This window comes from Spermophilus citellus, assembly GCF_964194105.1.
Source record: "Spermophilus citellus genome assembly, chromosome: 4".
NCBI classification, from domain to species: Eukaryota; Metazoa; Chordata; class Mammalia; order Rodentia; family Sciuridae; genus Spermophilus; species Spermophilus citellus.
The window spans coordinates 164,316,724-164,330,771 of NC_138185.1; the positions used below are offsets into that span (position 1 = coordinate 164,316,724).

Here is a 14,048-nt window from a genome sequence, read left to right on the forward strand (position 1 = left end):
TTACTCCAGCATCTCCTACATGGTCTCTAAAGTGCCTAGAGTTCTGACATCTTCTGTGTATCTCACAAAGCCAATAAAAGCCCCCATCAGCTGAATTAGTTTCTCTTAAATTGAGAGATGCGAGTCTGGCGCTGGAGGCCTGGTAGGCCTGCGCTGAAGCACATATGGCTTCCTGAGTTCTTGGATACAATAAGCAGGACTAAAGTTGGCTCAGGAAAGGAACAGAAGATGACTTGGGGTTAGTTTTTCTTTTTAAAATGTTATACAAGTGCAGAGCTATTGGCTGCCACCCACCTCTCCAACCATCAGCAGAGCTTGACCTTGGCCAAGATTTTGCCTCATCCTCTCGGCATTTCAGCATAGAGTTGCGTTTCAGCAGTGGAATGCTTAACCAAAAGCACATGCTATAGTGGTGGTTTCCAGAGAGCAAGTTTTTGCAAAAAGTCTGCATAGTGTTGTTTTATCAAAACAACAGCTTTCTCCGAACCATCAACCCAGCAAACCTCTAAATGGTGATTCTTTGGCTTATTTGTACACAAGGGCTAGGACTTTTATTGAATACTCATTGAAGTGTGGCATAGTTAACATATGGCAGATATGCACATCTTCAGAGTAAAGCCGGATAAACTTCGACAAGTGTACACACACATAACCATTAAGGGCTGGGGCTTTTATACTATGTGAACATCTATTCCAGTGATAGGCTTCTGGGTATTGGAAGGTTGTGTACATCTGGTCATACAAATTACTCTAAAGCAGTAAATCCAAGTAAAAATTAAATGAAGAGTTGGTGGTCTGGTCTAGGCAGTTTGCCCACACTTAGTGGACTTGGTAACTACAAAGCTTCATAAAGCTTGATTTTAAGAATTTTTAAAAAATGGGTAATATGTGTCCAGGTACAATGGCACCAGCCTGTAATCCTAGCTACTTGGGAGGCTGAGGCAGGTGGGTCACAAGTTTAAGGCCAGCCCAAGGAACTTAGTGAGACCCTGTCTCAAAAAATAAAAAGGGCTAGAGATACAGCTCAGTGGTTGGTAGAGCACCCCTTGATTTGATCCCCAGTACCACAGAAAAAAACAAAGTATGGGGGGAGTAATATGAAATTTTTAAAAAATGTATACTGAAATCTAGTCCTTTACTTCCTTAATGATAACCAGTGTAATTTATTTGTATATTGTCCACCCATCAAAGAGAGAGTATATAGAGTTTGATTTGATTTGTTTTGTTTTTGTGGTGCTAGGAATTGAACTCAGGGCCTTGTGCATATGCGACAAGCATTTTACCAATCGAGCTATATCCCCAGACCTGGATTTTTAAATCTCAAGTTTCTTCTTTGGTGTTAACCAATAACATTTTCCTACCCCTTCCCTTCATCCTCTAGAGCATTAATGCAGAAATGTTTTGGATCCCACAGCCTCCACAGTGCTAATCCTATTTGTCCTATACTGTACTTTGCCCTCTGTCTGGCTCATTTGGCTCAGAAGTCCAAGTTTCTCATAGGATTGCCATGAGGTGATAATTGTTGAAGCTGGGTTATTATATTGGGTTCTCTACTTTTATGTCTATTTGAAATTTTCCATTAAATGTTTTCATTCATTTTTTTTTTCGAAGTAGATCCTGCAGCACAACTGTCTGCCTTTTTGTTGAAGTGATGCTCATTCGCAAATTATAGGCAAATCTCTACACGATTTTATAAACATGAACTGGGATGATTACTTACCTTCAAAAGCCATCCTTCTCCTTAAACATAGGATTGACCTCAAATTTATTTTGAAAAGCCAACATCTCTGGCAGGCAAAATTTTTATTTGATTTGTTCACTAAGTTTTTCAGACATGTAACTCATGCGTGGCAGAGAACTTCACAGCAAGCCACAGTGAACAGTATTTTATACAACTCATAGGTTCAAGAGCCAGGGAAGGAGGGCCTGTCATCTGACCCTCTCGGTGGGAGAGGAAACAAATCTTGCAGGGATGGCCTTCCTAGGTCACTTCCAGCTCCCAGTTGCCCTTTGTCTTTCCTCTGTGGCAGGTGGCTAGGAGTCACATCTCCAGATTGGAGCCTCCCAAGATACAGAGTCTGGGAAAAGCTGTGGAACCCTTGATGATTTTCTAAATCAAGACCCATATGGTTCCCCAAAGCCATTTTACCCTTGATGCCCTTTCATGCTGTCCTTTGTCTTGCTGAAATCTAATCACTGAGGCCTTTCAGATGAGAACATTCCCACTGGCCGGACAGGCCCCTTGGAGCAGCTGTCACGTTTGAGCAGCATCTGCTTTCTGACAAGCTTGAAGACAGAATGAAGGACGTCTTTGAGTTTGGGGGACTGTGTTCAATATGCTAGCAGTTCGGTGGCCTGGTGCTGGGGTGGGAGGAGGGGTCATTCCAGATGGGTGAGGATCTTCCCGATTTCAGTCTATGGTCCTTGCGGAGTCCTAAGGCTGCACTGGTTCCCTCAGCCTTTGGCTCCAGCCTTTTCTGGGCAGGGAAACAGAATGAGGAAAAATGCCTGGTGTGTTTTAAATAGATTCTGCCTGCTGCAGCCAATAAGCCCAACAGCTTGGAAGGTGAGTGACCCTTCCCGAGAGATTTATGTTGCGCCAGTGCTCTTGCCTCCAGCCTGGAACACTGGCCACCCTCGCCCTCCTCCGTCCCCTGCCCCCCCAGCCCTCTACTGTTAACTATCCTCTCCTCTCGCTGCTCTCTGGATGGTTTCTCTTGAGGCCTTTCTGGCTTTAGTATTTGTTCCACTTTTATTGGTTTTCACTCTCTGCTTTTTCTTTCCCTGAAGCTGTTTTTCCTCATATTCTATCTTTTCATCTCTTGGAGTCTGTTTGTATCCATTCTGCTAAGTACACATCTCCCTCTGCTGCTTGTCTATCATGGCTTTTCTCTTCTTTTTTTTTTTTTTTTTTGTACCAGGAATTGAACTCAGGGGCACTTAACCACTGAGCCACATCCCCAGCCCTTTTTAAATATTTTTAAAGACAAATATTTGTAATATTTTAATACTTTGTTTAGGGCTGGGGTTGTGGCTCAGCGGTAGAGCACTCGCCTAGCATGGGTGGGATCCGGGTTCCATCCTCAGCACCACATAAAAAAATAAAGGCATTGTTTTATGACCACTTACACCTAAAAAATAAATATAAAAAAATATTTTGTTTAGAACTCTTGCTGAGTTGCTTAGGGCCTCGATAAATTGCTGAGGCTGACCTTGAACTCACAATCCTCCTGCCTAAGCCTCCTGAGCTGCTGGGATTACAGGCGTGCATCACTGTGTCCAGTTCTATCATGGTTTTTCGATGGTCCTCTTGCTCTCACTTTCCACTGCCTCTGGGACACAGCCCAGCCCCTCTTAGGCTTGTGTGCAGTTGGGGAAGCAGGGGAGGTGGCCCGCTGCAGTGTTGGACACTGATACTTGCGATCTGAGGTCACAGTCTGTGCTCCAGCACTGCCAGGGTACCTCAGATTGAGCAAGGATGGTATGCTGTGCCATTTTCAAAAAGGTTCCTTCTGGTAAAGAGAGACTTAGGAGGACCTGTGGGGCCTCTTCTCATCCTATCCACTCACAGAGACCACTTACGAGACCTAGGAGTAACTTTCAGAACATTTTAGATTTGATGTCTGGATTTCCGGGAAGAAGTAATGCAGAGAAAGTTAGTTAATTTTTCAAACTATTAGTGGGCAATTGGCTGTTCATCTTGGAAAGAAGTAGGGCATGGGGGGTGTGGATGGAGAGTGGAAGAACCTACCTGGAGCAATCTCATTTGGGGGACAGTGCCACTCTGAGCAGAATCTCAACCGTGGCAGCTGTTTCTTGGCACTAAGCCAAAAGAGGGGCAGTCCGAAAACAGAGGTGGGGGTGGAAAGTAGGGGACAGCACACATCCTAGGTTGTAAGCAGTAAAGGAGGCAGAAGAGGAAGGCCGTGTGAAGGCTCAATGTCAAAAGCTAATGAGGAGTTGGCACTGGGGAATCAGGGGAGTGGAACCTGGCCAGAGATGCTGCAGCTTGCTCTGCCAAGTGGAGGCAGGCAGTGTGAGGGGAGGCCAGGAGAAAAGGGTCCTTGACGACCTTTCCCCCACTAATCTCTAGCCCTTTTATTCTTTTTTACAGATTTGTCCTCATGTTTTTAATTTTTTAATGTTTTTTAGTCGTAGTTAGACACAATATCTTTATTTATTTATTTATATGTGGTGCTGAGGATTGAACCCAGGGCCTCGCACATGCTAGGTGAGCACTCTACTGCTGAGCCACAACCCCAGCCCCTCATGTTATATTCACAAAAAAAAAAAAAACAAAACAAAAAAAAAAAAAAAAAAAAAAAAACCAAAAAGGGCAGTCTTCCTTTGAAAGGGACTCACAAGGGCTGGAGAATTTGAGGCTGAATGAACTGACCCTTTTGCTGGATTCTTAGGCCTCTTTGCCCACCTGGTTGTTGGAGCAGTGAGAGGCAGCCCCTCACTGGGATATGCTGAGGCGAGTCCCTGTGCAGCTTGACAACCCAGCAGAGAGCCCAGGGACAGGGGCCAGCTGTGGGTGTGTGCCCACAGAACCTCTGCAGACTGTAGGGCAGCCAGAGCAGTGGGGCTGTTGGCCAGCCCAGCTGGAGAGCTGGGGTTTGTCTTAGACCTGATCTGAAAGGCGCCTTCAGCATGACTCCAGCTCCAACCCTGGCCTCCTTTCCCCTCAGCAATGGGCTGGACTGAGACCTGCGGTGGAAGAAAGAGAAAGGAGAGCTTTTTTTCTTGCTTAAAAAATTTTAAGGGCTGTGAGTATGGCTCAATGGTAGAACAAACGTGCTTGGCATGAGGCCTTTGGTTAATCCCCAGCACCAGAAAAAAGAAATGTGAAGAGGTAATAAATAGCAAAAAAGAAAAAAAAAAAAAGAAATTCAAAAGGTATACGGGATGTACAATAAAAACATCTCATTCTGCCTCCTCAAGCTCCCCTCCTTGGAGGCATCCCTGGATGTACCAATTTCTTGTATGTTCCTCTACTTTCTCCTTTTTAGATCTGCTGTAATCTGGAAATATTCAGATTCTTGATCATATAGAATGCTTTAAATTGTTTGGGTGTATTCATGTGTATGTAATGTGTATTGAGATCAAATGATGATAAAGAAAATTGTATCTTGGGCTGGGCATGGTGGTGCACACCTGTAATCCCAGTCACTCAGGAGTATCAGGAGTTCAAAACCAGCTCAGCAAATTAGCAAGGCCCTAAACAACTCAGTGAGACCCTGTCTCTATTTCTTTTTTGGGGTACTGGGGATTGAACTCAGGGGCACTTGACCACGGAGCCATATCCCCAGCCCTTTTTTTGTGTGTATTATTTAGAGACAGGGTCTCACTGGGTTACTTAGGGCCTTGCTTTTGCTGAGACTGGCTTTGAACTCACGATCCTCCTGCCTCAGCCTCCCGAGCTTCTGGGATTACAGGTGTACACCACCGGCCCAGCGAGACCTTGTCTCTAAATAAAATATAAAAGAATGGGGATGTGGCTCAGTGGTTAAGCATCCCTAGGTTCAATCCCTTATCTACCCCCCCAAAAAATTGCACCTCAGTTTATTGTTAATAATTCTTGCTACAGCAAGAAATTATTTAAAATAAGTAGAATACGTAGAATCCTAAAATGCTAGCCCTAGAAAGGACCTTCCAAGTATTTATGTACCAAAGTCCTCTTTTAAACATGAGAAAAAGACCCAGATAAGTGACTTTTCCAAGGTCACCAGGATGGTTGATGGCATTCATGGAACTAAAACCCAGGTTTCCCACCTCCCAATCATCCTTGCTTCCCAAGAACATGCCAAATGCTCCCTTTTTAGGTAGTAATATTTGTAAAGATCTTTTTCAGAGATGGAAGGAAAAACAAATGATTAGAGACAGGAAAAGAAATCACGAATTCCAAGAAAAAGGTGAAATAAAATTCCAATTAAAAAATGGACCACACACACATCCACACACATGCACACATGGCAGAGGACAGAGGCTGTGGGCTGAGTCCATTGTCCACCTCTTCTGCTGGACTCCAGGCTGAAATGGGGCCAGGTGGACTGTGAACAGTAGCATGGTGCCACCCTCTGCTGAAGGATGCGCAGCCTTCAACCTACTGTCACTGCAGAAAGCAGAGGCAGGTATGTTCTTGTCTGGTAGGAAGAAAAAAAGTCACCCTAGACCAAGTTGTGCGTGGACACAAGGCAGGGATGTCAAGGTAGAAGGGAAGAGGTAGGAAGAGTTGCCTTATTACTCTACCTTGGAGCTCTGCCATCACTGGCCCCCCAAGCATGGACAGCCCCGCTGTTTACCACCACCTGCCAGGAGGACGCTCCCCAAGACCTACATGCTGATAAAAGGATAGGATGCTTTTAAATTTCCTTTTTTTACTCTGGCATCAGCTCCAGATATGTGAACAATTTTGGTGTCCAAGCCAGATTGATGGGCCTTTTGATGGCTTCAGAGGGTGGCTTCACTGAGAGGGGACATGTATGACTGTAAATGCTGGTTGTAAAACCCTCAATTGCTTTGAAATGGTAAATTTCCAGGCAACACGGATCTGGTATTACACGCCTCCTGCATTAACAGCTTTTTCTTCCTGTTCAATTATTTTGACTGGCCATGGAGTAGAAATTACACTTCAGCATATATCGATGGATATTTTCAGCATGGCTAAGAGCTTCAAAATTTATACCAACCTCAGGAAAGGTCCTTTAATTTCTGCTTCACAGTTTCACAAGGAAAATGGAAGTATCAATTATAGGCACCATTAGACTGAAGGAATGTAGGATCATGGGTCTCTTCAACTCAAATTCTCTCTAGTCTTACTGCCTGGCCTCTTCAATATTGAGCCAAAGTTTGTTCTAAGCCTCAGATCTAAAGGCCCATCCTCAAATAAAGAAGGCCCTTGAAAAGAAATGAGTATGCCTGTAGGGAATACACCTGTAATCCCAGCTATTCAGGAGGCTGAGGCAGGAGGATTGCATGTTTGAGCCCAGCCTCAGCAACTTAACAAAACCATCTCAAAACAAAAAATAAAAAGGCTGGGGATGTAGGCTCAGTCTCATTCAATCTCCTGGATTCAATCTCCCAAACTCTCACATATCTTAGCCACTTTTGTTTGTTCCATTTCTTGGACTTACCTGCTTACCTGTCCTTCAAGGCTCTGCTCTCAAATGTCTTCCAACTTGTACAGTAGAGCTGTAGAGCCCTGTCTAATCCTGTGACTGTTTACACATATTTCTCTAATGTCAATTACTGAATCCCCCAGATGCTATGACCAGATATTGTTCATTTTTGTATCCCTATGCTAGAAGTGCCTGGCACCTTCTAAGTATTCAAAAGGAAATGGAGGGACCCCAACAGGCAACAAGCATTGGCTTCACCATCTGAGGCCTTTTTGGCATTTTCTCAGTCCAGAGTGGCAAGAAGCAGCAGCTTCCCACCCTCGATATTCATTCATTCATTGATTTACTCCACACAGATATAGTACGTGCTGCCAAGACGCCCAATATTGTGCTGGGAACTCATGATACACAAAAGGCTGCCAGGCCTTGCTCAGAGGCACTTCCATTCAAGGCAGAGAGACAGGAGTGTGGTAGGCCTTGGTCTGGCATCTCCGTGGGCCATCTGGTCTGCTCTGAGAACCTTTGCCATTCAGCTCTGCAGAGGCTGTGTAGAAAGGAGGTAGTAGAGGTGAGAAGGTCAGGGGCCTTGGAAAAGGCTCTGCCTCTGGGACCAGTTCTGCTAACCAGTAGCTTCATTTGTGCATTTCTTTTTTTTTTACTTTACTTTTTTTTTTTTTTTTTTTTTTTTGGTATGAATTTCTTGCTGTTAGTAAAGAGCATTTGACACTTTTTTTTTTTTTTTTTTTAGTACCTGGGATTAAACCCAGGGGTTCTTAACCACTGAGCCACATCCCTACTCTTTTTTTATATTTTATTTAGAGACAGGTTCTGAGTTTCTTCACTAAGCTTGCTGAAGCTGGCTTTGAACTCTCGATCCTCCTGCCTCAGCCTTCTGAGCTGCTGGGATTATAGGTGTGCACTAGAGTTTAAAGCTACAGAGCTTAAAGCCTCTGCAGTCCTGTTACTCCCAAATGCAGAAGCTGGGTCATTATGATCAGCAGTAACCATCATAGTTCTGCCATTGCTCAACAGAATCAGGGTCACTCCTTCCATGACTTCTGATGGGACCACAAAAGACTTTCTCACCTCCTCATCTTGAGGGCAGCTCATGAATAGAACCCCTGAGGGAGGACCTATAGCCCCAGCTATTCGGGAGGCTGAAGTGGGAGAATCACTTGAGCCCTAGAGTTTAAGACCAGCCTAGACAACACAGTGAGATCTTGCTTTTAAAAATTAAGATAAAAAAAGAACACCCAAGGGCTGGGGTGTAGCTCAGTGGTAGTGCATTTGGCCTGGGTTTGATCCCGAGCACTGCAAAAGAAAACAAAAATCACAAAAACAGAAAAAGGCTTGCCCTCTTAGAGTTTACAGTTTAGTGGCAGAAACCAGTGATAAAAAGCCAAGGTTATCAGACAAATTGGATTGAGAATAAGACTGGAAGTTCCTTTCAAAGAGCCAGGTCCTAGCTGAGCACGGTGGCTCATGCCTGTAATCTAGTGGCTCACGAGGCTAAAGCAGGAGGATAGCCAGTTCAAAGCCAGCCTCAGCAATTTAGTGAGGTCCTAAGCAACTCCATGAGACCCTGTCTCTAATAAAATACAAAAAAAGATTGGGGATGTGGCTCAGTTGTTAAGTGCCCCTGGGTTAAATTCCTGGTACAAAAAAAAAAAAAAGCCAGGTCCTGCCCTCCATCTATAACAGTTTATAGAAACTTACAGATACCTTTTCCTGGGAAGACAATTGGCGCATTAAGTGTGATCAGCTGGCAGTGGGCAGCATATATCCACTGGATGGCTGTGACTTTGTAGGCATGAGTCTCATCTGTAAAATGGGGGCTTCAGGACCTTCTTCACAGGTGCCTGTATTCTGTGATCCCATATCGGCATAGCATGTGTTGCCTGGTTATGAACATTCTGTACCCCTACCAGCCTCTCTTCTGCTTAGGACAGACATGGGCAGGGCTGGGAATCCAACAGGTGTCTCCCCTATGTCCTGGGGGCCTGCTGCAGCAGCAGACAGGACAAGACACTTCTGAGCTGGCACAGGTCTAAGAGTATTGGACACAAAGAGGCGGGGGCCCTGCTCTGTGCCTCCCTCCTCCACCCTGCCTTAGTGTGCCCAGCAGAGGCTCTGGAAAAGGCATCCACCCACCTGTTGGGCAGGACAGTTCACCCTTATCAGACCTTAGGTGTGGCTTGTGCTCTGTTCTTGGCAGCCATGGCAGCAGTCCCCTTCGTGTTCTCTGGGCAGGCCCTTCAGGAGTCCCTTCTCACCCCCAGAGCATGTCTGTGGGAGCGGGTCTCCAGTAGATTGGGATGGTTACTAGGCACTGAATTTCATTCAGTCTTTCCCAACAGGGCTTCAAGTAAGGGCTAACACCCTCATATTACAGTTGAGGAAACTCAGGTTAGGAATTTGCTCACTCTCCTCTTCTGTGATATAATTAGCATTTGAATTGAGTTGTCCAGCTGCACATCAACTGGGGTCCCAGCTTACCCCAGGCTAGCTTTGGTGGCCTTAAAAGAGAAGGTGAACTGAGCTTGAGAGAAATAGCAAACAGGGGAACATGCCAAAGAACTAGAAGTCTAAAATGGCTCAGCTAGAGGGAATCTGCGAGCATGTCTCTGTATCCCTCCTTTTACAGAGGAGAGGACAGGCCCAAAGTGACGGGAGACCTCTGCACATAGAACTCTTAAGCACCCTGCAGACTGCCTTGCACCTGTGTCCACACACTGACATTGAAAATGGCTCAGGATTTAAACCCAGCTCCACCACTGACCTGCCCTGTGAAGTGTCAGGGTCCTTAGCTGCAGGTGGGGATGGTAATCTTGAACTCATCTCAAGAGCATGAGAACTTTAGAGATAGGACATGTGGAATGTAGGCATGGGGGCTGGCTGGCACCTGGGAGGTCCTGAGTAAACTGTAGCTAATACAATTACTCTTGTTTTTAAAGTTCAGTGAACACTAGGAATCAGCAAATCTCTTAGGATTGGCTTTGATCTGTCATTCTGCTGGGATCCACTCTAGGACCAGAGAGGAAACAAAATTCATTGTTATCCCTGATCACTGAAATCTACCTCAGACTCAGTTTTGGGCCCATTTGTGATTCAAATCTGGAAGGATGACCATAGTTTGTAGCCAAGGTGGCAATTTCTAGTCCCCAGTTCTGCCAGAGTGCCTGTGGCTTAAGGCACATCAGTCAACCTCTGTGTCAAATTTCAGTCAGTTAAATGAGCATAGTGACTTCCAGCCCTCTTTTACTTCCATCCCCAGGGAAGTGCCCATCTGAGGGCTATTGTGCAGTCTAACACCTTCATGAAGGGCTATGCCCCTCTGGTGGAGGGTGAGGGAAGTTTTATCTTAGGGACAGAGCTGCCAGATGACGACAATTGGCCTCCACTTATTCCTGGGGAATAAGTGGTGAGACTTGTAGAAACCCTGCCAAATTCCATCTTCCCCCTCCCTCACCTCATGGAGCCACCAGAAAGCCCTCAGCCTGATATCAGCCTGGCATGGCCCAGCTTCACCTCCCATACCCAGGGGTGAGTTTTTCAAGTTGAGGGGATGCCTTTGGACCCCACATCCTTTCACCTGGTTCTCTCAAGATCAAAGGCAACCAGTCATGCATTGGCAGGCTGGGATGCAGGGAGCAACCTATGGCAACTAGAGGGCTGGTCCCTAGTCCTCCCACCTGGCTGACCTCCTGATAGATCACCTGTGTTAAAAGGCGGCACCAAGAGAGCAGCTCCCTTTCATTTTCATGGTTGACTAGAGATGTCTATGGAGCCTGGTGCCTAAGGAGCAACATTTTCTTCCCTGGCCTCACACAGATGCTGTGACACTGGATCTGTCCCATGATTCCTGTGAAATCAGGCAGTGGCTTCACAGTGATTTTCTCCATCTGTGCAAATGAATCCTGGGCCCTAGGCAGTTTGATTGAACTCCCCAGGTGAGAGAGACCTGGGACAGGGCCCGGGCAGCTCTGTCCTCTTGCCTGTTGTTTATGATGGCCACACAGACTATTCCTAAGACTCCCTGCTATTTTCATAGACCCTCTTTGGTGTGTTCTCTATTTTGTAGGGTCACCTCCCTCGTTGGGCCATTTGGGGAATTGTCTAGGTATCCTCATGATCAGTCTTTTGAGTCAAGGTATCATAATTGTGATGATAAGTCTTCTGGGAAAATCAAGTGGAGTTTCTTCCCTTTCCCTAAATAGAAACATATCAAGCATCTATTATGTACATAGTTCACTTCCAGAATGATGGAGAAATAGATGGAGAAACAGAGAAACACCTCCTTATTCACTTCCATGCCTCAGGGTGGTGCTGACAGTGTGAGTGAGGGAGGACTTGACGCTGTGACCTCACTGCCTGATTCCCCAGGTGGCTTCATTTGGAGCCCTGACCCTGAGTCTTCAGAAGAGCCATAATACCCAGAAGCATCAACAGGAAGCAAACTCCCTGCCCACTGCTCCTGGCATTTAAGGATCTCCTGAGTCCAGACCTGCCCAGTCTTCCAGCCTCAACTCCCACCAAACCCTTACCAGGTCCGGTGCTATCTCCTTAACACAAATGCTTCCATCCTCTGGACCTTTGCTGGGACAGCTATTCATGATCCTGCCCTCCCCTCCCCCTTCTGCCTCTTAAGGATTTATTCGGACTTCTCTAAGCAGCTTTCCTGGCAACTAAAAGAAGACCGCCTTGCAATAAATTATTTCTCTTTCTGTGATCCTTACTTCATCGTTTCCCATTTATTAATTGAGTGTCGGCCTGTACCCCCACCCTGGGCTGGTCTCCTAGGGCTAATGTAGCCCACCTGGCCTTTTGTCAGGAGAGAGTAGTTCACACATGATTGTCACCACTTCCAGCACCGGCGCAGAATCTCAGTGATGTGTCTCTCACCACCGTGTTTTGCACTTTGTCGAAAAGTGTCAGATGGCTTGTAGAAGAGTGTCAGATGGTTTGTAGACTGGGCTCTTCCCACTAATTAGTCATGTGACCTCTGGGGAATCGCCGGGCCACTCTGGCTTCTGTTTTCTGATGAAATAGTGATGAAGATACCTCAGAGTTATCCAGGGGACAGCGAGGCAGGATGTAGGAAAGTGTCATAAAAGCCCGGAACCCCGGGCCAATGAAAGATGTACACTGATTGTATCTCCATTCTCCTCGCCCTAGCTGCGAGACAATGTCGCTCCCCCTTCGCTCTCCCCGAATGTCAAGTGCACCAGCTTCCAAACCTTCCTCTGGGCGGCTCCCCCACGGATCGGAATCTAGGCTGTGGAGGGTTCCAGTGTAAACTCAGGACACCTCTCCTCCCTGCCACCCTTTCTCAAGGACTCGTGAAACACACCTAGAACCCCTCGCCGGAGCGCAATTCAGAGCGCCGCCCGGAACTGCAGCTCCACTGCGTGGGCCAAGGCCGGGGGTCGCGCATTTCTGGTCGGTGACTCAGGGCCTCTTGGTCCGGGGGTGGGGTGGGTAGGCGGGACCCATTAGGGCCGCGCGGGGGCAGCGCCGGGCGATCGGTCGGCTAGCGGTGGGAGACCAAGCTGGCTCCGACCCGTCGCCATTCCGCCGCGGGCTTCTGTCTCGCCAGGTCCCTGAGCGCAGGAGGAAGGCCCGTGCTACTTTCCATTCCCTGCGCTCCTTTACGGGTGCGCAGCGGCCCGGGCCGCCAGCAGCAGCTGGAGCGCGGATGAGGCTCTGCGCGCGAATGAATGGGCGCCCGGGGGAAGCGCGGGCTGAAGGGCATTAGGACCGTGAGGATCGCTCCGCGCTCCTGTCTCTCCCTATCACAACCCCCCCCCCCCCCACCTCTCTCCTTTTTCTGCTCTGCAGGACTGAGCAGCCAGGCGCAAGCGAAAACAAACAGCTGGGGCTGGTAGCGCCCCCGCCCCGGCCTCGAGAGCACGCCGGACCCGGCTCCCACCCTGGGCGCCCGGCCGCCCACCATGAGGAAGATCCGAGCCAATGCCATCGCCATCCTGACGGTAGCCTGGATCCTGGGCACTTTCTACTACTTATGGCAGGACAACCGAGCCCACGCAGCCTCCGGCGGCCGGGGCGCGCAGAAGACCGGCGGGAGGCCAGAGCAGCTGCGCGAGGACCGCACCATCCCGCTCATTGTGAGTACGCCCGGCGCGCCGGGCGGCCGGCCGGCGGGGGAGCCGCGGCGCGCGTCCTGCCCCCGCGCGGCAGCCCAGGGCGCGGGGCCCGCCGCGCCAGGCCGGCTTTGTATACGTTGGAGCATTCCTATTTGTTGTTATGGCAACCTCTGCTGGTCCGGCGGGGCCAGGGTGCATGGATGGAGGGAGGGTGACAGTGGGTGGGGGTTGGGAGAAAGTGCTGCAAGTTTGGTGGGCCCTGCGTGCACGCGCGACTGGGAACGTGGCGGATCTCCCGGCTCTGCGCAGCCGGGGCTGGGGGCTGAGGGGCTGCGGGTGCCTTGCAGGGGGGGGGGGCGGAGAAAGCAGCTGGCCCTTGAGCGCAGCGATCGGGCGGTGGAAACCGCGCAGCTGAGCGCGTAGGTGGCGGTGCGCACTGGTTCTCCAGCCTCCTGGGGATAAAGGACGTCGGGTGGGGGCGTGGGTAGGGAAGGGTCGCTAAGAGCTGCTTCTCATCCGGATCAACGCGGACCTTTTTCTTTGGCATTGACACCCTTCCAAGGGGGTTCTGTGGGTCAGGGAAGGGTCTTGTACTGTATGCGCCCCGCACCCCCAACCTTAGTGTTCACACTACAGTTGAGCCGGCTGTGTCCGCGCCTGGACTCGGCGATTCTTTCGCATGGGGTCAGCTCCGGGACGGCTTAGCAAGCAGGGAAACAAAGGCTGTGTGGAATGGTTGGGGCTTTGGTGGAGCTGCGGGGGCCCTAGGCGCTCTGGGGACCCCGGCGGTGGCTTGCGGAGCCCCAGCCGTCCTGCAGGGGGC

General features: G+C 48.6%; 1 protein-coding gene across 1 annotated transcript in view; it reads left to right on the plus strand.

Moving 5' to 3' along the window:
• The first annotated feature begins 12,675 nt into the window (after positions 1–12,675).
• The window catches only part of GALNT16 (polypeptide N-acetylgalactosaminyltransferase 16), an 87,040-nt gene continuing 85,667 nt past the window's right edge, over positions 12,676–14,048 (plus strand). The window contains exon 1 of the mRNA XM_081291734.1: positions 12,676–13,246. Coding sequence (XP_081147860.1) covers positions 13,073–13,246 — 174 coding nt within the window. The 5' untranslated portion in view covers positions 12,676–13,072. The remainder of the gene's footprint in view (positions 13,247–14,048) is intronic.